Source organism: Felis catus, chromosome D2, assembly GCF_018350175.1.
Source record: "Felis catus isolate Fca126 chromosome D2, F.catus_Fca126_mat1.0, whole genome shotgun sequence".
NCBI lineage: Eukaryota > Metazoa > Chordata > Mammalia > Carnivora > Felidae > Felis > Felis catus.
Genome location: NC_058378.1, coordinates 13610040 through 13633457, shown reverse-complemented (window position 1 = coordinate 13633457; position 23418 = coordinate 13610040). Strand labels below are relative to the sequence as shown.

The 23418-nt window shown below is 40.9% G+C and overlaps 1 protein-coding gene and 1 non-coding gene across 4 annotated transcripts in view; both read right to left on the bottom strand.

Annotated features, from left to right (window-relative positions):
• Nucleotides 1-19675, bottom strand: part of TOMM20 (translocase of outer mitochondrial membrane 20) — a 35222-nt gene extending 15547 nt beyond the window's left edge. The window contains exons 1-5 of one of the 3 annotated variants that reach the window (XM_003993904.6): nt 19400-19666; nt 14091-14137; nt 11581-11662; nt 7982-8124; nt 1953-4787 (exon numbers count right to left, since the gene is read on the bottom strand). In XM_003993904.6, coding sequence (XP_003993953.1) covers nt 4743-4787; nt 7982-8124; nt 11581-11662; nt 14091-14137; nt 19400-19520 — 438 coding nt within the window. In that variant the 5' untranslated portion in view covers nt 19521-19666 and the 3' untranslated portion in view covers nt 1953-4742. Of the gene's footprint in view, nt 1-1952; nt 4788-7981; nt 8125-11580; nt 11663-14090; nt 14138-19399 lie in introns of those variants that run through there. The other 2 variants (XM_006937765.5, XM_045039923.1) reach the window with 2 other exon arrangements.
• On the bottom strand, nt 18845-18981 carry LOC111557187. Its single transcript, XR_002737043.2, has one exon. It is a non-coding gene; the product is annotated as a small nucleolar RNA SNORA14 (small nucleolar RNA).
• Nucleotides 19676-23418: the final 3743 nt, after the last annotated feature.

The window sequence follows — 23418 nt, the reverse complement described above, 5'->3', positions numbered from 1 at the left end:
TTTCTTAAGCTATGAGAGGGGAACAGCTACTGTCTGAGATAGTAGGGAGTCTGAAATAGTAGGGAGTGAATACGTTCTGGAGTGAGGAAATGTTTGTCATCCTCTATGTGAGGCCTGGAGATCCAGTCTCTTTCAGTCTGTTAGTAAAAGTCAAACTAGCACAGTGAGATGCAGAGGTGGAGGGGACGGTCAGGTTTAGGGAGCTCACTCTAATCTGAAAGGCTAGACGTACTTTTCCTGAGGCAACAAATGCCACTTCTGCTAATTCAAGTTGGGCTTCTATACTTGCTACTGGAGTCCTAACTGCAAGGGAAGATTTGAAAACTAGTGCAGGGCTCTAAAAAAAATGACACATTGATATAATTTTTTATAAGAATCAGTCTCTGCTAAGACCACCAAGTTGTCCTCTTCAAATGCCGAACAGAGTGAGCAGCTGCATGTACGATGTCACTGTCCAGAGGTCACTGAGCGAGCACGTTCCACCTCTCCAGGGACTTGTCTCGTGCGCTCCTCTGGGTAACAGGCAACTGGTTCTGCTTTACAACTTCAAACATACCCACTCTGCCCAGGTACAAGCTGAAAGGCCAGCTCACTTCAGTCTAGCTACTTCCTTAGGCTACCAAGAAAAGGCAAGGCTACATGGATCTTAAGATCTCAGTGAAGCTCCAGTGGGATCCCGTTTTCTCCCCGAACCAGGCACAGATTTTTCAGATCAAGCTCTAGCTTAACCACAGCCTCTCTTACTCATTTTCTCCCCCCACCCGACTCCTAGCTTCTATATCCATATTATCGGGAAGTGTTTGACTCCTCTATCAATACCAATGGATATTAAACAAGAATTCAGTACCTCTGCAATGCCTTCTGGACTGTTTCCATAACACAGCTGTAAACCTTTAAAAGTGAAGGAAAAGGTTCCATATATAAAATGTCCTGGAGACCCTCTAAAAGGAAAAAATCCATTTGATTTGCCCAGACACAAATATCAAATAAAAATTTTAGAACTCACAATCAAAATGCTTAGTGAATGTAAATTTTTTCTGTTATTTCGAGAGAGGGAAAATCTCAAGCAAGCTCTGCCCTGTCAGCTCACAGCCAGACATGGGGCTCAAGCACACAAACCGTCAAGATCGTGACCTGAGCACGCCCCAGGGAATGGAATTTCTGCTTAATTTATGTGTCTAGTTAATGGGCTATTTATGGGGGGAAAAATCCTAAAAAAACATTTAAATGGACTGGCCTATCTCGAACATAAAGTCTGTAATTGACTGTCTTTATGCTTTGGATTATCGAATGAGTACTGGGTGTTCTTAAATAATCACATACTACCACCAGTTGGCTGGCTTTTTAATTACACACCTCATTTTTAGAGTGCACCGCTGAAGCACATCATCTGGGACATGAACACTCGCTATCCTACAATAATTTCCTATTCATGTTTTCTAGGTCACCCCTGACTGATGCTGGGTCACATTCACAGCATGGCCCCAGTCCAGCAGCATCACCAAACCCTGGGAACTCATTAGAAATGCTAACAGGGGGCACCTGGCCGGCTCAGTGCATACACCATGTGATTCTTGACCTTGGGGTCATGAGTTCGAGCCCCAAGTTGGGCACAGAGTTTACTTAAAAGAAAATCACTTTTTTTTTTAATTAAAAAAAGAAATACGGAAAATGTGCTCCTAGGTCTGACCTGCTGCCCAGCAATGTGCTTTAGCAGTCCTTCCAGGTACCTGTTAAACTTGGGTAATCACGATGACCCAGAATCCTCACCAGATGACATTAAAGCAGGGGTTCTTAACCTGGGATATGAAGTCAAAGGCAAATGTGCCTTTTCCTGGGAGGAGCTGCCCAACTGTCAACCTTCTCTAAGGGATGTCAACCTAGAGGCAGGTACCACCACTGCCAGTCATCAAATTCAGATTTCACTTCTGCAAACACACACCAAGCCAACATGTTCTCCAAGCCCTTTAATATTCACTTAAAACAGCTGAGGCACAAGCAATAATAAAACTGCATTTTTTGTTACAAGAAAGAATTTTGTGTAATATCTGCATCATATACCAATTTTCTCAAACTCTCTTCGGCAATATTTCATTAATACTCTGGTCCAGAAGTTGGTTCAACAAGGTCAGAAAAGCAGAAATTTAGTTTAAAAAAAAAAAAATCAATTACCGAAGGGTAAGAGGACTCAAACATTTACTGAGTGCCTACTATGGCCACCGTACTAGGTTTTATGTACTTTACAGAAGTTCAATGTGAATGTTAAGTCCTAGTCATCTGTTAACAGGCTAGCAGGACACAGTCAGGTAAGCCCATCTTAAGTGTGCTTTCACCTGAAGTACAACTGTGGAATCGAAAAATCGATCTTTCCCAAGGAAGCGCACCAACATACACAAATACATATTCCCATTTCCAAAGACAGTACCCAAGCATGCAACATTAGGACATGGGCGCACTCAGGTTGTCACCACTCTACCTAAATCTTGGGCTGAGGGCCACTGGGCCAGCATCGCCCCTACTGACTGCGTGGTTCCATCACCATTTAAAACTTTAGATAGGAAACAGTGTTCAGCACGTTAAGTATCTGGGGAAAACCTTGCTTGGGTTTGTTTTGTTTTTTAACAAAACGACTTTCAGAAGTGGCACCTGTTCTGAAAACCATCACTTAAGTAAGAAAATGACAGCATAATTGGCTCTACTGGGAAGATACCACAGCCTTTTCAACAAGTATTACATCAAAGCTGGTTATTTTTCAGAAAACTAAGTGATACCCAGCTCAGAGTACAGAATTCTCCAGAGCATACAGCCTTCACATCCTCCCACACAGCTAAGTTAACCCCTCACTCCTCCAGCTAGTCCTTAGTTTCTCTGGGTCCATTTCCCCCTTGCCAAGCTGCCTGCCCCTTGTTCTTGCCTCTATATACTAACTCTAACCTATATTCTGGATGCCCCTGGTCTCAACACTCCCTCTGGCTGGGATGGGCACAGGACAAAAGCTTGTATCCTACCGATGTGGTCAATCACTGACCAATCGCCATTGCCCTCCTTTGGATTTGGGACCTATTGGTAAAACTGACTAGCATATTTGCACTGGTCACCTCCCTATCCCCACAAAAGAGCAGGCTGGGTGTTATCAAAAATAAAAGCACACTGTTTAAGGGTTCAGGATTACACATGTGGAAGATACACAAGGAAGAGTCCTTAAATGTCTGAGTTGCGTGGTCTGATGTTCTTTTACAGACGAGAATACTAGGAGGTTAAGTTCAGAGATGTAATGTGACCTGCCAAAGGGCGTGGGGATGTCCAGAGGCAAAAACTTAGAACCATACTGCAAACGCTCTCCTTTAGATCTCAACCACAACAAAAACCCAAGGTTAAGGAAAATTTGTAAGTAAAACAAAATAAAAAGTCTGGTACCTAGGCAAAGTCTTTGGGATCTCTCCAGATTTTTAGACAGAGTAAAGGCAACCTATACAGGGAGGAATTGTTACTCAGTTCAACAGATGACAGCAAGTACCAAGGATCTTTATTCTCAGGCCCGATGTTGAATCTGTGACTGCAGAAAACATGTCACTATTTTGAGAACACCTCCATTCTTTCCAAGTCTTCAGCTACAAGGTTACACCTTATTCTCATCGTAACAAGATAAATGAAAGAGGATTAAGGAGATACACTGAAGATAAAAGCAAAGGGAACAAACATTTTACAAGCGTATCATCCCAGCTACCTAAAAGTTAAGTTTCAGATTTACGACAGTGACAGAACCATAGGATTTCAGTGAAAACCAACACAAGTTAGATCTTTAAAAAAAGGTGGGGGGTGGGGGGGATCAACTCAAAAATACAAAGTCAGGCAAGCATGCAAAATTCAGAGTATAAAAAAATGCAAGGCCTAGTTGCCCAAACAAACATATACCTCAGGAAAAGGTGGATTTGAAAATAGATGCTAAACAGAAACAAATGAATTAAAAGCTGAAAGGGACACTTCTCTGAATTAGCACACCAACTGCCTCATTTATAAAGAGGAAAAGAGGGCAGACAGTAATTGGTGAAGCTCACATGGCTAGATTAAGAATGACACAGATCTAATTCCCAGTGCTATCTGCAACTACATACAGCTAAAATGCATGGAGATAAATATCCAGAACACATTAAGCCCACTGGTTTAAACAAAACATTTCAAGACAAATACACAGGGAGGTGAGTTAATACAGCACAGCAGCACATCTCACGTATTAAGAGATTAAAAGGAAAGAAATGACCTCTCAAAGATTTTAATGCTTAGTTTTGATAAAGCAGGTTCCTATCCAATTCTTTTATGTAGAACAAAATGAACTAGCTTTAAAAAAAACAAAAAACAAAAAAAACACGTGCATTCTTCAACTTTCTCCTACATTTTCTTGGCCTATCTTTCAAAACTAAGCAGAGTATTTTTAACGTAAGAAATGTGACGCTATATGTACATTTTAATTGCACATTTTAGGAATAAAATAAATCCATGATATTTCGGTAACTCGTAGTGTATTTATAAAATGAAAAGACTTCTATCAAAATACACTTTTCACTGGGAAAAATAAATAAAACAGACAAATGGATCTACACAAAGTAAAAATTAACTTTGGTAGATTTCAGTGTAGGACAGTCCATAACCAGCCTATTTGCCCTTATTCCCCCAGAGCTGCTCATCTTCCGAGTTAAGATTTTAAAAATATTTTTAATTGAGATTATGTTGATATTGGTTTTTCATTCCACATCATCTTCAGCCAAGCTCTGAGCACTTACAATTCTCTGAAAGAGAAAAAAAAAATTTAATTTTTAAATGTCCTTTACAGGAGGCAAGAATATACAACGGGAAAAGACAGTCTCTTCAACAAATGGTGCTGGGACAACTGGACAGCTACATGCAAAGAAATGAAACTGGAACACTCTTACACGATACACAAAAGTAAACTCAAAAAAGAATTAAAGACCTAAGTATGAGACCTGACACCATAAAACTCCTAGAAGAAAACATAGATCGTAATCCCTTGGGCATTGACCTTAGCAACATATTTCTAAGCATGTGTCCTCATGCAAAGGAAACAAAAGCAAAAATAAACTATTGCAACTATACCAAAACAAAAAGCTTTTACACAGCAAAGGAAACCAACAAAATGAAAAGGCAATGTACTGAACTGGAGGATATTCATAAATGATATATGCAACAAGGAATTAATATCAAAAAAATATAAAAAACTCATACAACTCAACACCAAGAAAAAAACCTAATAATCTGATTAAAAATGAGCAGAGCACCTGAAGAGACATTTTTCCAACAGACACATGCAAAGAGGTTCACCATCATTCATCGTCAGGGAAATGCAAATCAAAACCACAAGGAGCATCACCTTACACCTGTCAGAATGGCTAGACTCAAGAAGACAAATAATAAGTGTTGGCAAGGATGGGGAAAAAAGGGAACACTCGTGCACTGCTGGTGTGAACGTAAATCGGTGCAGCCACTGTGGCAAACAGTAAAGAGGTTCCTTAAAAAATTTAAATCGGAATACCATACGATCCAGCAATTCCATTGCTGGTTATTTATCCAAAGAAAATGAAAATACTAACTCGAAAAGATGTACACAACCCTATGTTTATTGCAGCATTATTTACAATGGCCAAGATATGGAAGCAAACTATGTGTGTGTCCATCAATAGATGAATGGATAAAGAAGTGGCATATATATAATTTAATGGACTATTACTCAGCCATAAGAACGAGATCTTGCTAACGGCAGTACGGATGGACCTAGAGGGTATTAGGCTATGTGAATTAAGTCAGACACGGATGAACACTATCTGAATTCACTTTTATGTGGAATCTAAAAAACAAAACGAACAAAAAAACAGACAGAGACCCATAAACACAAACTGGCAACTGCTGGAAGGGAAGTGGGGGAGGGGGCATAGGCAAAGCGAGCGAAGGGGAGTGGGAGGTACAGGCTCCCAGTTATGGAATGAATGAGTCACGGGAATAACAAGTACAGCATAGGGAATATAGCCCACGATCGTATAACAATGTTGTGTGGTGAGACATCAGTGAGAAAAGCAGACCATAAAGTATACCTGTTAAATCAGTAAGCAGTACATGTGAAACTAATGTAACATTTGTGTCAACAACACTTCAATTAAAACCAGAATTTTTTTTTCAAGTTTATTTTGAGAGAGAGAGAGAGAGAGAGAGAGAGAGAGAGAGAGAGAGAGAGAGAGAATGTGCACACATGTGCAGAGGAGGAGCAAAGGGAGAGAATCCCAAGTGGGCTCCGCACCAGCACACAGAGCCTGACGTGGGGCTCGAACCCACAAACCACGAGATCATGACTCAAGCTGAAATCAAGAGTCATGTTTAAACGACTGAGCCACCCAGGCACCTCCCCAAAAAATTTTTAAGCGGGGGGGGGGGGGGGGGGGAGATGTCCTCTGCAGTCAAAGAAATCAAATCTTGCTAAAGTTTACCCATTCTACAATTTCAACATTTAACACTATTAAACACTGTTATCAAAGAAAATAATGATCATGCGGTCAGTCCCATTTCAAAATCCAAGTTAATAAAGGAAGAATAACATGCACTGTTTCAGAGGTTGGTCAATTATATAACTAAAACCAAAAAGAATTTAAGATCTCTTTCACTCCCACATAAACTAAGAATACTGATTTTTTACTGGTCATCTTAGCCTCCAAACATTTCCCTTTTTGGCCTGAAAATGCTCCCAAGTACTTCCAAAATTAGCATTTGAAAATATGTCAAAATAATATGAGATAAGTTAACTAAGTAAAGGAGGCCATTTTTATAAAGAGGAATTCAGGCTTCATCCCAAACTCATCCATATTTCAAAAGACCTCACCCTCAGGTCAATCTTCCAAAAGCACCACGCTATGCTGCCTTTCCAAGAGTAGACACTCTAAGAGGATTCTGATACAGACACGCTAGGAGCCACATTAGTCTAAATAAAAAGGTTTAAGACCAAATCTTTGGTTTTTCAACCCTCTCCCTTAAATCTTTGGGGACTTTGTTTTCTTTCTAGTCCCTTCTCCAACTAGTTGAATAAAGATCAGTTTGAAGAACTAACCAGTCATTTTATTAATTTTTAATCACATCAACTATGGGAATTAACACATGAATACACAAACTGTTCCAAAAAATAGATTCATTTCAGTTCCTGGAGACGATTAAAAATGAACAGAATGCAATTTTAATCAACTCTTAAGTTATAGGTCATCTTTTATACAAATGGTACTGTGTTCAATACAGATTTGAGGATGTGGTTAAATAGCTCCAAGCTCAAAGCCCACCTTGGCAAAAGCGGAGGCACTGGGGCCTTTAGACAAGTGAGGTCAGAGGCAATCTACAATCCTTTACGATCTAGTTTCAGGCTGTGCCATCTTAGCTCCTCTGTCCTCTGCCAGGCCACTTCACTGAATGCATGGACTCACAAGAGAAGGTAGAAAGCTACTTTTAGAAAGTAGGTGAGAGGGGCCTGAATTTCGGTACGTGAATACCAAGGTCTGAGATTTAATACTATGAGACGCACTTCTTTTTTTGTTTGAAGTAGGCTTCACACTCACGACAGAGCCCAAAGTGGGGCTTGAACTCAGGACCCTGAGATCAAGACCTGAGCTGAGATCTAGAGTCAGATGCTTAACTGACTGAGCCACCCACGTGCCCCTGAGACACACTTTCTGATCCGCACAGAGGGCACAAGGACTAGATCTTATGACCACTCACTCAAATGTTATCAGGGAAGACCATTTTCAAGCACGGGTATCTCCAATTCTGATTTCATCCCAAGAATGAGTTTCAGAATTTCACCATGTTCACTAGACTAAGTTTTCTTTGTAACAGTAAGAATGGCCTTTATGGTTTCACTAATTTTTAAAAGTCCATGTCCCTAAAACATTTTTTTTATATTCTACTCACTTTTGTTAACATTTCAAATCCTCACCTGACTAATTGTCGGAAGCTTGGTCAGAAGCATCTGGAACACTGGCGGTGGAAGAGTTTGCTGTAACACTTGCAGCAACTGCTGTGGCTGTCCACACACTGCAATCGCATTTGTCAGATGGTCTACACCCTTCTCATATTCACCTGGAAGATTTACATAAAAGTAGCGTGACCTGGAAAGCCTTTGTTTGCCTCTGTCAAAAACTCAACTGTACAGCCTTCACTACGTTTCCAAGTGATCATGACCAAAAACATCAAAGAAGTAAAAGCCTGGAAATAATCTGCGGTACCTTCATATAACTGAGTATTATGAAACCATTAATAAGAATGAATCAGATCACACGCACAGATATGAAAGGATCTTCAAAACACACACAGAAGGGGAGAGATTAAGTGCAGAAATATGCAAGTATATTACCGTTTACAGACTTAGAATATTTCTGCAACATATTGAAAATTGCTAACAATGGAACAGTACTTTTCTATGAGAAGAAAGAACTGAAGACTGGGGACTGAGGTGGAAAAGAAGTCCAAGTTCACTTTACACTAATCGCTTTACACTATCTGAATGGCATCACAAGCAGATACAGAAAAAACCCTAGGAGGGTGGTGCATCCAGACGACGAAAGACTCCCGTCCTGTCCACCCACCACCCTGCACATCTCTTTCATCTGCCTGCTCCGGAGTCACAGCCTCTATAAGAAACCAGTAAGCGAAGTTTTCTGACCCTGAAGAAGAAAATGACCAAGTAAGTGACTGAAGAATGGTGTATAAAGAGGAACTGCCTGCTTTAACATTTTCACTTGAGAAAATCTGAGGTATTCAAACTGCAGAAAGTACAACTCTACAAAGAAGTATTTAAAAGAGGAAACACAAAAGACTGAAGTGCCTGAGTAGATCAGTCAGTGGAGCATCTGACTCTTAATTGTGGCTCAGGTCATGATCCCAGGGGTCGTGGGATCATGCCCCACGTCGGGCTCTGCAGTAAGCGTGGAGCCTGCTTATAATTCATTCTCATTCTCATTCTCTCTCTCTCTCTCTCCCCGCCCCCCACCACCCCACCTCTGCCCTAACCTCCCTGCCCCTCTCCTCTGCTCATGTTCTCCCTAAAATTTTCAAAAAAAAATTATAAAAAAGAAAATTAAGACTTAGGTCTTCAGCCTGGGCTTTGACTTTCATCAGGGGACAAATGACTCCATTAACTTGGAAATCAAAATGCCACTTGGCCACTGAATCCTCATGCCGTTGAATTTACAGGCAATGTAGGGGATTTACACTGTTGCCTGGGGATATTAATTCTGATTATTAAATGGAAATAAAGCTACTACTGGAGTGTTAGTGTAGAACACAGGGGATTCTGAGACACCTCCTAATATTTCTAAAAACAATGCAAACAGTTAATGACCAACCAAAGCAATTCAATGCAGATGAAACCATTTCCTCTCTAGTTTGTAGACCTGAGCCCATTCAAGGTATCCTAAGATGAGATCTGGCTCAGTTAACAGAATATGCTTACGGAAGACCCCTAGATGGAGGAGACCATGTGAAATGAAGTTTACTGCCTAAGTCAATTATGCCTTTACTTGGCTTACTTTGATGTTGACTTTTCCCCTAATTCTAACCACCTGACTCTTCAACCTTGAGCTGGGCTGGTGGTTTCCACTGGGAAAAAAAGCAGCTTGGCAGAGTTGTTAAGTAACCCTCTGTATGGTATTGAGTTAAAGTGTGGAACATGAACTTGGGAAGAAAAATAACTCTTCCCTGTCCCTCCTTCACCTTCCCCCTCAACCACTATGAGTTACTGTCCTTCTCAATCTGGATCTAACAGTTCAAGTCAGACAGATGGCCACAACACATGGATCTTCGAGATAATCCAAACAGAAGTGATTAATGCACTATAGTAGTTTGGACTATAAGTAAAATAATTTAAAATAATGTTTATATTTTGGGAGAAAGAAGAAAACTTTGATAGACATATTTATGAGCATCAACAAAAAATTCTGAGAATTTGTTTGCATGAATCGATATACAACGTATACCCTTAGACACAGATATCCCTATCCATGCAGATTTTTCTGTTCGGATATTTAATACAGCCTCTTAAATGAGCCCTATGAGGATTTAAGTGCTTTACTATTACCCTATGATTAAACCTCACAGGTTTCTTAATGAACTGGGGTAAAAAAGCCAAGATTATTTTCTAGTAAGCCATTCCCATTTTGATTTATAAATATTATCAGCCTACTATACCATCCAAATAAGACAATTATTTCTTAAAGAAAAAATCAAAGGAAAGAAATTATTGGGAAGGGGGAAACGTGATCAAAAGTAACACATCACCACCACCTCAAACCTTTAATATCTTTCCATAAAAAACAGGTAAAATAACCACAAATGACCTACACTGTGTAGTTCAATACTATCCAAATCTAAGATACAGCAATGAGCATAAAAAAAACTTGACGCTTGATACCATTTTTATCAACGACAGCAACTACTACTTCAAAGCTACTTTTGAAATAAAAGGTAATTTGACACTAAAAATTTACAAATACATTTAAGACTCTAAATTACTGAATTATAGTTTTCAATTTGTCAGTGTGAGCATTTTAACTTCGTAACAGTAATGTTTTAAAAAAAGAACTTTTATTTCTAGTTTACTTATTTGAGAAAGAGAGAGAGAGAGCGTGCGTGAGCAGGGTAGGGACAGAGAGAGAGGGAGAGAGAGAATCCCAAGCAGGCCCTGCACTGTCAGCACAGAGCTCGGTGCAGGGCTTGATCTCACACACCATGAGATCATGACCTGATCCGAAATGAGTCAGTCGCGCTCAACTGACTGAACTACCAAGGAGCCCCTGAAAACAGAACTCTTAATCCTTAGTTGAATACATAATGCACAAAGCCTAAACTCTAGATCAGATTCAGTTCACTGGTCCTGAAATTAAGCACCATGAACTCACTGTGTGACCCTGACAGGTAAATTAACCTTCTCCAGGAATTATATGACCCATTCCTTCCTATAAATACTGGAAAAAACCTACTAAAGATTAGGTGAAGAAGCTGAGGAAGCATATTCTTCCAGTTACTATTTATATATTGCATTAGGACTATATTCTCTAAACTGCTAAAAAATACCTCACTTGTAAAGATTACTTACTACATTCTCTGTATCATGTATCAAGTAAACCTAAAATTCACTCAAAACATATTATGGACAAGGATAACCCACAGCAAGTATTCACTTCTAAAGCCAATTTTCTTTTTTTTTTTTTTTTTTTTTTTTTTTAAAGAGAGTGCGCACGCACTAGGTGGGGAGAAGGGCAGAGAGAATCTTAAGCAGGCTCCATGCACAGTGTGCAGACGGACATAGGGCTCATGACCTGAGCTGAAATCAAGAGTCAGACACTTAAACTGAGCCACCCAGGTGCCCCAAGAGTCAGTCTTAAATAAAATAATCCTCCCATTATTAAGTGACTTGTCTTGAAATATTAGAATACCTTTCTTAACAGCTGCTGTACTACACACAAAAAAGTCCCTTACTACCACAAATTTGTATTAGTGTGAGGAATTCTAATTTCCTAGTCTTTTAATGATTATTACCTTGGGCTAGCAACTCTTCACCAAGCTGTATTTCTTCAAGGAAGAATTTCTGAACAGCTTCTGCATCTTTAAGGTCAGGTAACTGTTTGGAAACAGAACATTTAATACATGATACCAAAATTATGCTGGGAATATAACCAATACACAGAAAATTATTGCACTAAAAACAAAAGAACAAAAAAGTGAAGAGCTCATTATAAAAAATAAATTTACTCTTCAATACTCACAAGCATTACAGTTTAGTATCTACATTTAAATGAATGCAAAAAAAACCTTACTGATTAAACTGAAATTAGAACAGTTCTTAGAAAGCTGTGCATCAAACTTAAAAAATGAAGACTACAATTATCTATACCATAAAATATGCAATTTACTATTTACACTATTTTGATCCCCATTATTATACATTTTTATATAACTATAACCAACTGTTCCTCTGATCCATTATTTTGAATAGATTTTACATGCATCTAAAAGATTACATGTAAATGGTAGGAGACTATTCCATGGAGAAATACAGGATTGCATAATCACAATCTGTTTGTTGGACATCTGAGCTACTCCTAATTTCTCTGCTAACACAAACTGTTAATAAGTAGCTTTACTTAAGTTTTTGGTTTTGTAGTTTGCTACATATTATCAGACTACGGTAATACATAATGCCACTAGCTATAGGACTTACCTCTTTATTATTTTTTTTAAGTTTGTTTATTTTGAGGAACAGAGGAACAGAGAGAGAATTTCGAGTAGGCTCCGCACTGTCAGCACAGAGCCCCACACGGGGCTCAAACCAACAAACCCTGACCTGAGCCAAAACCAAGAGTTGACTGCTTAACTGAATGAGCCACCCAGGTGCCCCAGGACTTGTCTCTTCAAAAAATGTAAACCTATTATTAAAAAGTCCTGTTTTGGGGTGCCTGGGTGGCTTGGTCAGTTAAGCATCTGACTTCGGCTCAGGTCATGACCTCACAGTCTGTGAGTTCGAGCCCCGCGTCAGGCTCTGTGCTGACCACTCAGAGCCTGGAGCCTGTTTCAGATTCTGTGTCTCCCTCTCTCTCTGCCCCTCCCCTGTTCATGCTCTGTCTCTGTCTCAAAAATAAATAAACATTAAAAAAAAAAATTAAAAAAATAAAATAATAAAATAAAAATAAAAAGTCCTGTTTTGGGGCACCTGGGTGGCTCAGTTAAGCATCTGACTCTTAACTTTGGCTCAGGTCATTATTTCACGATTCATGAGTTCAAGCCCCGCATCAGGCCTCGAACTGATAGCACAGAGCCTGCTTAGGATTCTCTCCCTCTCTGACCCTCCCCTGCTCATGCTCTTTCTCAAAATAAATAAACCTAAAAAAAAAAAAAAAAAAAAGGCCTGTTTTATTTAAAAACCTAGACTTCTATTACTGGGAGTTTTTGATTCCTGACTTCTATACATTCTCATTACCAACAAACACACAAAAAATTTAAATTTCTGAAAGTAGAGGCATCTTTCATCAACCAGCCCAACACAGGCAAGAATGTGATTACACCTGAATCTGAAAATACACACGGTGCATGTGTCTATACCTACTTTCTCATGTCAAGACAAAAAAGGTTACTGAAATATTATGAACATACTACGTATTTCAGAAAGGGAGTCTGGACATAATGGAACAAAGTGGCCACCTCTCAGTTTCACTTCCCTATCATCATCAGTCTTTTGGCTATGTTGTGATTACTCAATTGTATCACAACAACAAAATATAACATTTATGGATTTCATTTTTCCTTGCTCCAACTTGGTATTTTTTTCTTTTCTTTTTCTTTTTTTCCAACTTGCTTTAAAAAGAACCACTACTGATCCAGTAGTCCAAGTCCTGGGAATCCAAGCAATGGAACTAATTCTAATAAAAAAGAAAAGGTATATGAGGTATATGTGCAATGACTAACATTTACTTACTTGACTTACACATGTCACAGAACATTTTTTTATCAAGCAGAGAAACCTATGTAGTCATTAAAAATAATCATGAACACAGGATCTATGAAAAGAAAAAAGTAGAAAGATTTATATCTATATGTACATATTACATCAAGGTAAAAATGTGCCACACAGTGGGATTCTGGATCAGAGGCTATGAATAATCCTATATAACTTCTGAAAACAAATAGCATGTGGTTCTTTTAAAGGAAGCTGAACAAAGGAAAATTAGTAATTAATGTTGTATTATTCTGAAGCAGCTGAGTGAGAAAGTTTGAACCTTTTGGTAGAATTGTTTTCTGGAGAGTATCATCTTATTGCCCCTTAAATATTGCTCATGTAATAAACTGTCTGCAGTTAGGGCCAACAGGGAGGAAATAATGATGGACCGGATAATCTGCAGTTGAACTGACTTAACTATTCCGAGAAACAACAAATTGTATTTTAAAATAAAAAAATCAACGCCTGTTATCAACTAGCTTTCTCAAAATACACATTTCAAGTGAAGTATGAAGTATATTATACAACCTAAACAAAAAAACAGATTAAGTATTACCTTGGAAAGTCCAGCTCTCTCCTTGGCAAGCTTTTGTTTCTTTCTTCCTGCAAGACATGGAATATTTTCACTTTATCATCATTAAAATGGGAATCAAAAGAAGTCAAACTGCTGTGACAGTCATATATGCTATTTGCGAAACATCCCTGAGTAGGGCTCTCCTATTCTCCTGTCTCCTTGTGATTTGTCAAGGTCTTATAAATAGTTCTGGTCAATGAGCTATGGACAATGTGACATTTCTGAGCAAGAGCTTTTTCCTTCCCTCTGGGGCACCAAGATCAGCAATTTTCAAGACAGACAGTTCTAAGAGCTGATTAATTAAATACCACAAGCAGAGCAAGCTCCCCCCCCCCCACCGGCCTATACAGGACATGAAACACAAGTAAGAATTAAGCCACTGCTGTTAGAAAGTATTATAACTGAAATATAACAGATTTAATCTTTACTGCATGCTTAAAGCTATCTGACATTCCTAAATGGGAAAAAAGAGGGGGTAAGAAGACAGTGTTCAGAAATGCACTGCAAAATTCTTAACTACTGCTGGCTGGTTAAGGAAAAAAACCACTGCTGGGGAGCCTGGGTGGCTCAGTCGGTGAAGCGTCTGACTTTAGCTCAGGTCATGATCTCACAGTTCATGAGTTCAAGCCCCCTGTGGGGCTCTGTGCCTACAGCTCAGAGCCCGGGACCTGCTTCAGATTCTGTGTCTCCCCCCGCCCTCCCCTCCCATGCTCACACTCTGTCTCTTTCTCAAAATTAAACACTGGGAAAAAAATAAAAGAAAAAAACTTCTGCCTACACTCTGGAAGTTGTTTTGTTTCTTTGTCTTGTTTTTGATATGAAAAGGCAATACTACCTATCTCAGAAGCAAGTGATGTTTAAAATCTTAATCATCAATTAGTCAACCCTTAAGCCAAATCAATAAAGGACACCAACGGTATTTTAAATTGCTATTTAATTATATACTCCACATGAAGGAGTGTTAGCACAGAGGAAGCACTAGCTTTGCTTCTACCCCAGCTCTTCTCGCTACTAGTGTGACCCAGGACAAGTTACAGGAACCCGTACCCCACTTTCTCCGGATGTAAAACTGGTCTAGAACAGTACATGCTTCACAGCGTTCTTGTGAAGATTAAATGAGTTAATGCATGTAAAATATTTCTTAACTGTGTCCGGTTTATCACGTGCCACACGAGGAGTTGGTAATGAACGACCTCAGTATGCATGCGGTACCGAGATAGTTCGACACCAGCTCCTCAGCTTAGGAGTTGTGCCATGCTGCATTACTAATCATTAAAACTACCGGTAACATGGAGATTGTGGCAGAGCTAAGAAAGGTAAGACTCAAATGCTTATTATGTGGGTGATCTTTGGCAAATAAATCTCTTAACTCTGCAAAGATAAGGCATGTTTACTCCCACTACTACGAGGAACAAAAGCCATAAAAGACAAGCAAACGTCCTCTGAAAACCTTAGTGTTCTATAAATCCAAGTCTAATCAGTGCATGACTGAAGAGGTAGTGACCTGTTTGCCTAACTGCAGGGAGATGGGTTAATTTACTGTGGTCCAGGAAATTTCTTATCTCCCCTTACAAACTGGGTTTAACCACACCAGTAGCTCTTGCCAACTCTAGCCCCCAGTGTACCTAAAGTGCTACAACTCTAAGACTTAAATACAATTCTAGCAGTTTCAACAAAACAATATAGGTTAAATAAGCCGATCTTGTATGTAAACTTGAAGACAGTCCATCGCTTCCTGGCCTTTTGGCTAGGATCAAGTGAAGACGGCCCATTTTTCTTTTTTTCAAATGTTTATTCATTTTGAGGGAGAGAGTACACACATGCGCACACACAAACGGGGGAGGGGGAAGAGGGAGGAAGGGAGGATCCCAAGCAGGCTCCACCTTGTCAGGCAGGGCTCAGATCTCAAGGAAGTGTGAGATCACGACCTAAGCCAAAATCAAGAGTGGGACCCTTAACCAACCGAGCCACCCCTGCTGAGCCAACCAGCCGTCCCCCCGTCTGTCTGTCTTTAAGCAGAAAATAATGAATACCATACTATATCAAGTAATTACTAAACATCACCAGCGCTGGAAGGAGATTGCCACGACCAGACATGAAGACAAAGGAACAGTCAGATGTGAAGGGCAAGCACTCAGTAAGTTTTAGATGCCACACGCCAGACACTATTCTAAGTATCAACTGGCTTACCTACTCCTCAGAACACTAAGACAGGTATGATTAGCATTTCCACTTGAGAAAATTTACCAAGGTCACAACTACTAACTGGCGGAGGGGCAATTCAAAAGCAAGCAGCTGAATTTCAGAGCGTGTGTACTCAAACACTACTCCGTATTGCCTCTATATGCTGGCGAGAAGTCGTTAAGAGCGGCGACAATACTGACTCCATCTCTGGCCTTCCGTCTTGTTCAAGCTCACTGGATGACCTCTCCTGGGTCTGTGTGTTCCCGGACCCTTGGAGATTAATGCACGTGCCTCAGAAAGGCCCAAGGTGAGGACTGGGGAAGGCTTTTTCTTGGCCCCCCACGAATCTGAGAGAGAGAACATAGTCTTTCTCCTTCCTGACGCGCACGTAGTGCCACAATATAGAATTAAAGGTTAGCTGTCATTTAGGTCAATGCAAACGCTTTGAGATGCATGCGAACCCTTCGATCTTGCAACAATGCTCTTCTGCTAGTCTCTTCACTCTATAAAATCTGCGGACGAAGGTCTGGACTTTGCGGGGGAAATCTGCAGCCGGATCACCATCTGACTCCCCCCACCCCCGTTAAGTTATGCTGAATAAAACTGTAAACCCATGGGGTCACCTGCTTGATTTTCCAGTTTCAAACTGCCTTCTCAGTTTGCAGAACAACTCTACTGTCCCTCCTCTACCTTCTACCAGACGTGAAGACATCCCCATAAAAAAATAAAAGGTACCTCAGAAATGAACAAGGCAAGTTTGTGGAATAAACAGGTACGTCCAGTTTGCTAAGCCAGAATTTATGAAAAATGACAAAAATAACGAAACCCAGTAGAGAGGAACTCGTTTTCCATTACTATCCAACCTTAATAGTTGCTTTTTTTTAATAGGATGGAGAGGAGTGATTGTCGTTGCATGTCTGATAGAATTACCAATTTTAAGATGGTTTAGTTCCTTTAAATTTCTACCGGTAAGATTCTAGCTTTAGTTTCTTGGGACAATTTAATTGTCACCTTATCAGTACATAATACTATCTCTATGATAAAGGGAAAGATGGTAAGGGCCTGAAAAATCATGGGAGTTACACATTCAGTCATTCAGCACATTCAGTTACAATTCAGCCCTTGACTCAGTATTTACTAGAAATTAGTCCCAAGTGCTACTGTGTAAACCTAACAAGTTAAAAGAGACTTTATCTACTTTTTTTTTTAATTTTTTTTTTTAACGTTTATTTATTTTTGAGACAGAGAGACAGAGCATGAACGGGGGAGGGTCAGAGAGAGGGAGACACAGAATCTGAAACAGGCTCCAGGCTCTGAGCTGTCAGCACAGAGCCGGACGCGGGGCTTGAACTCACGGACCACGAGATCATGACCTGAGCCGAAGTCGGCCGCCCAATCGACTGAGCCACCCAGGCGCCCCATATCTACTTTTAAAAATACACGTAAAACAAGAACTTACAGATTGCAGAATTACTCTGAATATAAGTTTTACTTCCTAAAGAAAATGTCAAATAATAATTACATTCATAAACAATCTCTAGCATCTATCAGTTACCATGTGCCAGGGACTGTACTAAACTCCGTATGTATTATAACATTTTACAGAAGAGGGACACTGAAGCTTTAAGTCGGTCGCCCAAGGTCACTCAGCTAATAATTCAACTGACCACTGAGATCAGTGTAGACCATTGCTAATGCTAGAAAAAAAATTGTGGATTGAAGATGATGGAAAAGGGATTATGAAAATAATCTCTCAATTTGTCTAAAAGGACAGCTTTTATGATTTCTTCGGCCAAAAATTAGTTTTCTCAAGGTTTCTAATAGGACTGCAGTGTTTCCAAAGTAAGAAAGGATTAACCTACTCTTTATAGAGCTCTGTAGCCATACCACCACCACCATGCCTCCAACTATTGCTGAAATGGAAACTACAAGAAAATAATCTCAATTTCTAGTGAATGTTTACAGCCAGCCTTTGCAGAGGGGCTTTCTCTGGGTCAGGAATGATGGTGGGCACTTCAAACATCTCAATCTTCACAAGAACAACCAGGGGCAGGTGGCATCACCTGATTTTACCAACTAAGAAAATTGAGATTCGGAAAGCCCAAATTATGCAGCTGATGTGTGACTAACCTGGGCCTGGAAAACTGAGTTTCTGAATCCAAAATGGCACCCTCCCCATCTATCTAACTGTAAATAAAATAAATTCTCTGTATTCCTTCCCTCCTAAAACAGAAGACAGCTGGAATTAGGTGTCATATTGTAGATGGTACAAGATCATCTTCTAGCCCCAAGAGGGCAGGTCACTAGCCACGTGGGGCACTGAACACCTGAGACAACCTGCTACAGCTTAATCAAACTGTAAGTGTGAAATAGACTAATCATTTCTTCCTACATTCTGGGCTTTAATTTTTAGAAAGCGTTTTGACTGAACAGCCCAGAAAAGTTACAAAAATATTTCTTATTGCTACACATTTGCTCTTGGAGGCCTCCGGAATTCAAAGATCACAAAGGTTTTGGTGGCACGACCTCCCTCGTTGTAAATGTCTCGTAAAAGATGTCGCAGGTATGAAATAAGACTGAGCCACAGGTGAAGCGCAGCCCTTTGGACTCCCCTGCAATTTCTCTATAGCATTCACTCATATCTTGGAAGCATTTTCAGGAAAGCTACCAAGAGGGTTTAAGAATGCAGCAGCGATACGGGTGCATTTGCGGAGCCAAGTTTCAAGCACAATTTCGCAAAATACAAATCACACGACTCTCGAGTTACGAATAGAGGTTTAAACAGGTGAACTGCAAAAGGAGCCCCCCCTCCCCATCATAACACAAACCAGAGTGCATTCATACGGCAAATGTTTGGGGAAGATAAAATGGGAAAAATCGTCCCTCCAAAATGGAGGCAATCATGCGGGGCCCCAGAGGCAGAAGCGGCACCGGGAGCGCGCAGCCGGCGCCGCCGCCTTTTTCTGCCTGGGAGGCCCGCGGCCGCCCTGCACCCCCGACGCCCCCCGCACCCCCGACACCCCCCACACCCCCGCGCGCGGCAGCGAGGAGCAAGCAGGCGGAGGCGGGGAGAGGCTGCAGGCCCCGTGCCGAGGGGACCCACTCACGTTCTCGAAGCCTGTTCTTGAAGTTGGGGTCACTTCGTCTCTTGCGGTCGAAGTAAATGCAATACCCGATAAAAAGAGCCCCGCAGACACCGGCGGCGATGGCGCTGTTCCGGCCCACCATCTTCTCTCGACCGAGGAGCAGGAGCGAGCGCCGCGGCGTCGGGCCCCGCGTGGAAGCAGTTGGCCGAGAACCCTCACAGCGGACCGCGCCGCTGCGACCTGTCGCTCGCCGCGAGGGACGCGGAAAGGCCGAGAGCACGCACTTCCGGCCCCAGCCGTGCGAGGCCCTCGGGCGTGTCCGCGGCAGTGCCTGAAGAGCAGCGCCGGAGCCGCTTCTGCGCCTGCGCAGGGGGCCTAAACGCAGTCGCCTAGGCGCCTCCGGGCGGGGTGTGCGGTGGTGTCAGCGTTTTGCGAGTGACCTCGCACTTCCGGTAGAGCCGCTGAGCGTGACGTCGCGAAGGCGGCGCATGGCCGTCAGTCACATACTCAAAAGATTGTAGCTGACTTCTTTGCTTGTGCCAAAGATGGAAGGGAGTGGTGACAAATGCTTCGTGTTACTGTTGTGTAATATAGACAACCTGTGACTCGTTTGAATTGAACTGAACTTGCTTTTCAAGTTGTCACAATATGCTGTACAGCGAGCAACATAATCTAGTGATTCAGGGTTGAAAGAATATTACAATATAACCTTGTAAGAAAATTTGGAAGAAAATTTCGCTGGTTCCTGGGAAAACATAATGAATAAAAAACATGAAAGATGGGAATGCAAGCTGGTGCAGCCACTCTGGAAGGCATTATGGAGGTTCCTCAAAAAACTAAAAATAGAACTACCCTATGACCCCAGCAATTGCACTGCTAGGAATTTATCCAAGGGATACAGGTGTGCTGTTTCGAAGGGACACAGGCACCCCGATGTTTATAGCAGCACTATCAGCAATAGCCAAAGTATGGAAAGAGCCCAAAGGTCCATTGATGGATGAATGGATAAAGAAGATGTGGTATAGACCATGGAGTCGAAAAAGAATGAAATCTTGCCATTTGCAACTACATGGATGGAACTGGAGGGTATTATGCTCAGTGAAATTAGAGAAAGACAAATCATATGACGTCACTCATATGAGGACTTTAAGAGACAAAACAGATGAACATAAGGGAAGGGAAACAAAAATAATATAAAAACAGGGAGGGGGAGAAAACTGAGGGTTATGGGAGGGGTTGTGGGAGGGGGGACGGGCTAAATGGGTAAGGGGCACTACGGAAACTATTCCTGAAATCATTGTTGCACTGTATGCTAATTTGGATGTAAATTTAAAAAAATAAAACAAGTTAAAAAAAACGAAATAACATGGGATGCTAAATAGCCACACACTCAGGATTAGAAATAAAGTGTAATACATGGGATGTTCATAAAATTTTAGGGATGAATGAAAATTTGAACTTTGAGCATAGTGAAATGGTCCAGTATTTGCCTAATGTTTATATACTATGTAAACATACTGGAAGAAACTTACAAAACTAAATAGTGTATATTCAGAACATTATTTTGTGTGATAAAAATTTCCAAAGAAAAAGGAATTGATCTAAAAAAAGGTGAAAGAAAATTGAAAACATGAGTTGTCTTATAATCACTGGAAACATTATATATAGTAGTTTAAAGAGACAAAACCTTGGTTAGGAAGACATTAAATAACTATAAATTGAGAGGGGTAGAAGAGAGAAGGGACCTTCAGAGTTGTGTCATAAGAATGTGGCTGCCTCTGTCCCCAGTCATAGAAAGGGAGCCTCTTGAACCCTGGGAGTGACAGCGATGTCTCTAAATCAAGGTGAGCCCTGGCAGTTTATGCTAAGGAGTCCACTCTGATGGGGGCTAGCCAGGCCAGAAGGACCAACCATGTGGTTAGAGAGTTGAGACTTTGATCCAGGTAATACCACCCCTACCTCTGGGAAGGTCAGGGGGTTGGAGCAGAGGTGAGCTGGAGATTGAAATGGCCTACATAATGACACCCAAACACCCAGGACCCAGAAGCAGGTGAGCCTCCCATGTTGACAATACACTGTGTAATTCTACACCAATGTGCCATGTGCTGGGAGGGTGAGGTGTTCTGACTCCATAGGGAGGGGACAACAGAAGCTTCATCTGTGGGACTCTCCCAGACCTCTCCCTGTGCGTCTTTCCCTTTGGCCGGTTTGTTTGTATTTTTTCTTTCTTTCTTTCTCTTTTTCTTTCTTTTTTCTTTCTTCTTTCCTTTCTTTCTCTTTTTCTTTCTTTTCCTGTGTTTTTCTTTCTCTCACTTCTTTCTTTTTCTTTTTCTTTCTTTCTTTCTCTTTCTTTCTTTCTTTCTTTTTCTTTCTTCTTTCTTTCTTTCTTTCTTTCTTTCTTTCTTTCTTTCTTTCTTTCTTTCTTTCTGCTATAATAAAACTGTAATCATAATGGGGTGACTTACTGGCTCAGTCAGAGGTGCATAGGACTCTTGATCTTCCGCTTGTGAGTTCCAGCCCCATATTGGGTGTAGAGATTAAATAAATAAAATTTTTAAAAATTAAGTATACCATGTTCCTGAGTTCAGTCCTTATAGCCAATTATTGAATGTGAGGTGGTAGTGGGAACCCCCAAACTAGCAGCAAGCTGGTCATAAGAGAGTGATCTGGAGACACAACCCCCACCCCCCAACTTCTGTCTGCTGTCTGAAGGCAGTCTTGTGGGAGACTGTGCTCAACCTACGAAGTTTGGCCTAACTCTGGGTCATTGGTGTCAGAAGTTATTGTAAGGGTACTTATGCAAGGTTAGGGCTAGAGCCCCTAACCTAGCTTAGGAATTCAGGAAAGCCCTTTTGCTTAAGTGATGATGAATTTGATACCCAGTGCAAGACCGGAAATAGGACCAAAGTTATGTATGCATTACCTGGACTTGGGCAGAGAGGGAAGGGTATGGAGATGCATGATGTACCAAAGATAGTAATTGAGATTTACACACAAGAGAATAACACAAAAAGCTTTTTCTTATGTGCTGCACACATACGTTCTGATTTTTCCTGTTCCAAAATTTGCCAGTGAACCTCAGCTGTTAAGAGGTTCAGCTGTTAAGAGGTTCCTGAGCCTCAGATGTGTTGGAACAGAAAAGACTCGTCCAAGGCCACACAGACGACATGAGGCCTAGAACTTTCCTCTCTTGAAAACTTGGACAGACCACACGGCCATTAGATTATGACTCCTGAATGAACAAAGAGCTATCCCTGTGTTGTGCATAGTAAACATGGTGTAAATGTTCAGGTCACTACTATGAGGTTCAATATACCAGGCAACATGTTTATATAAAGTACGGTTAGAGCAACATCTGTGCTTTATTCCTTAACCATTCTACATTCTAAAACACCTGTTGTAAAATGCAAGCATAGAATCCTAAAATAGAATCAGCCTGGAATCCCCTATGCACTTGTTTGTGAGTGAGATCATTAGCGGGTTGTGGAATACCCTTAGTGGATCATAACTGGTGTTTTTAATTTTTTTTAATGTTTATTTATTTTTGAGAGACAGAGAGAGAGAGAGCATGAGTAGGACAGGGGCAGAGAGAGAGGAAGACACAGAATACGAAGCAGGCTCCAGGCTCTGAGCTGTCAGCACAGAGCCCGACAGGGGGCTGGAACTCAGGAAACTGGGAGATTGTGACCTGGGCCAAAGTCGGATGATGCTTAACTGACTGAGCCACCCGGGCATCCCACAACTGATGTTTTTAAAAAAACAGAATTTGAAATATCAGAAAATGACATGTATAGTAAGGACCAGTAATGTCATGTGAAACTTTCATGTCAGTTAAATATATCCATCTATGTACTGGTCACAGAGTAAAGTTAAAGCCCCTTATTTCATCCATCAAGATATTTAGATAAAGAGGCTGAGAGGCTTGTCCAAGGTCATACAGAGAGGTGGGTCAAGAACCAGATGCCCTTACACTGCAGTCCATGGCTCTTTACACAAAAACTTAAAGACCAAAAGAAGCACCCCGTGTTAAAGACTAAAAT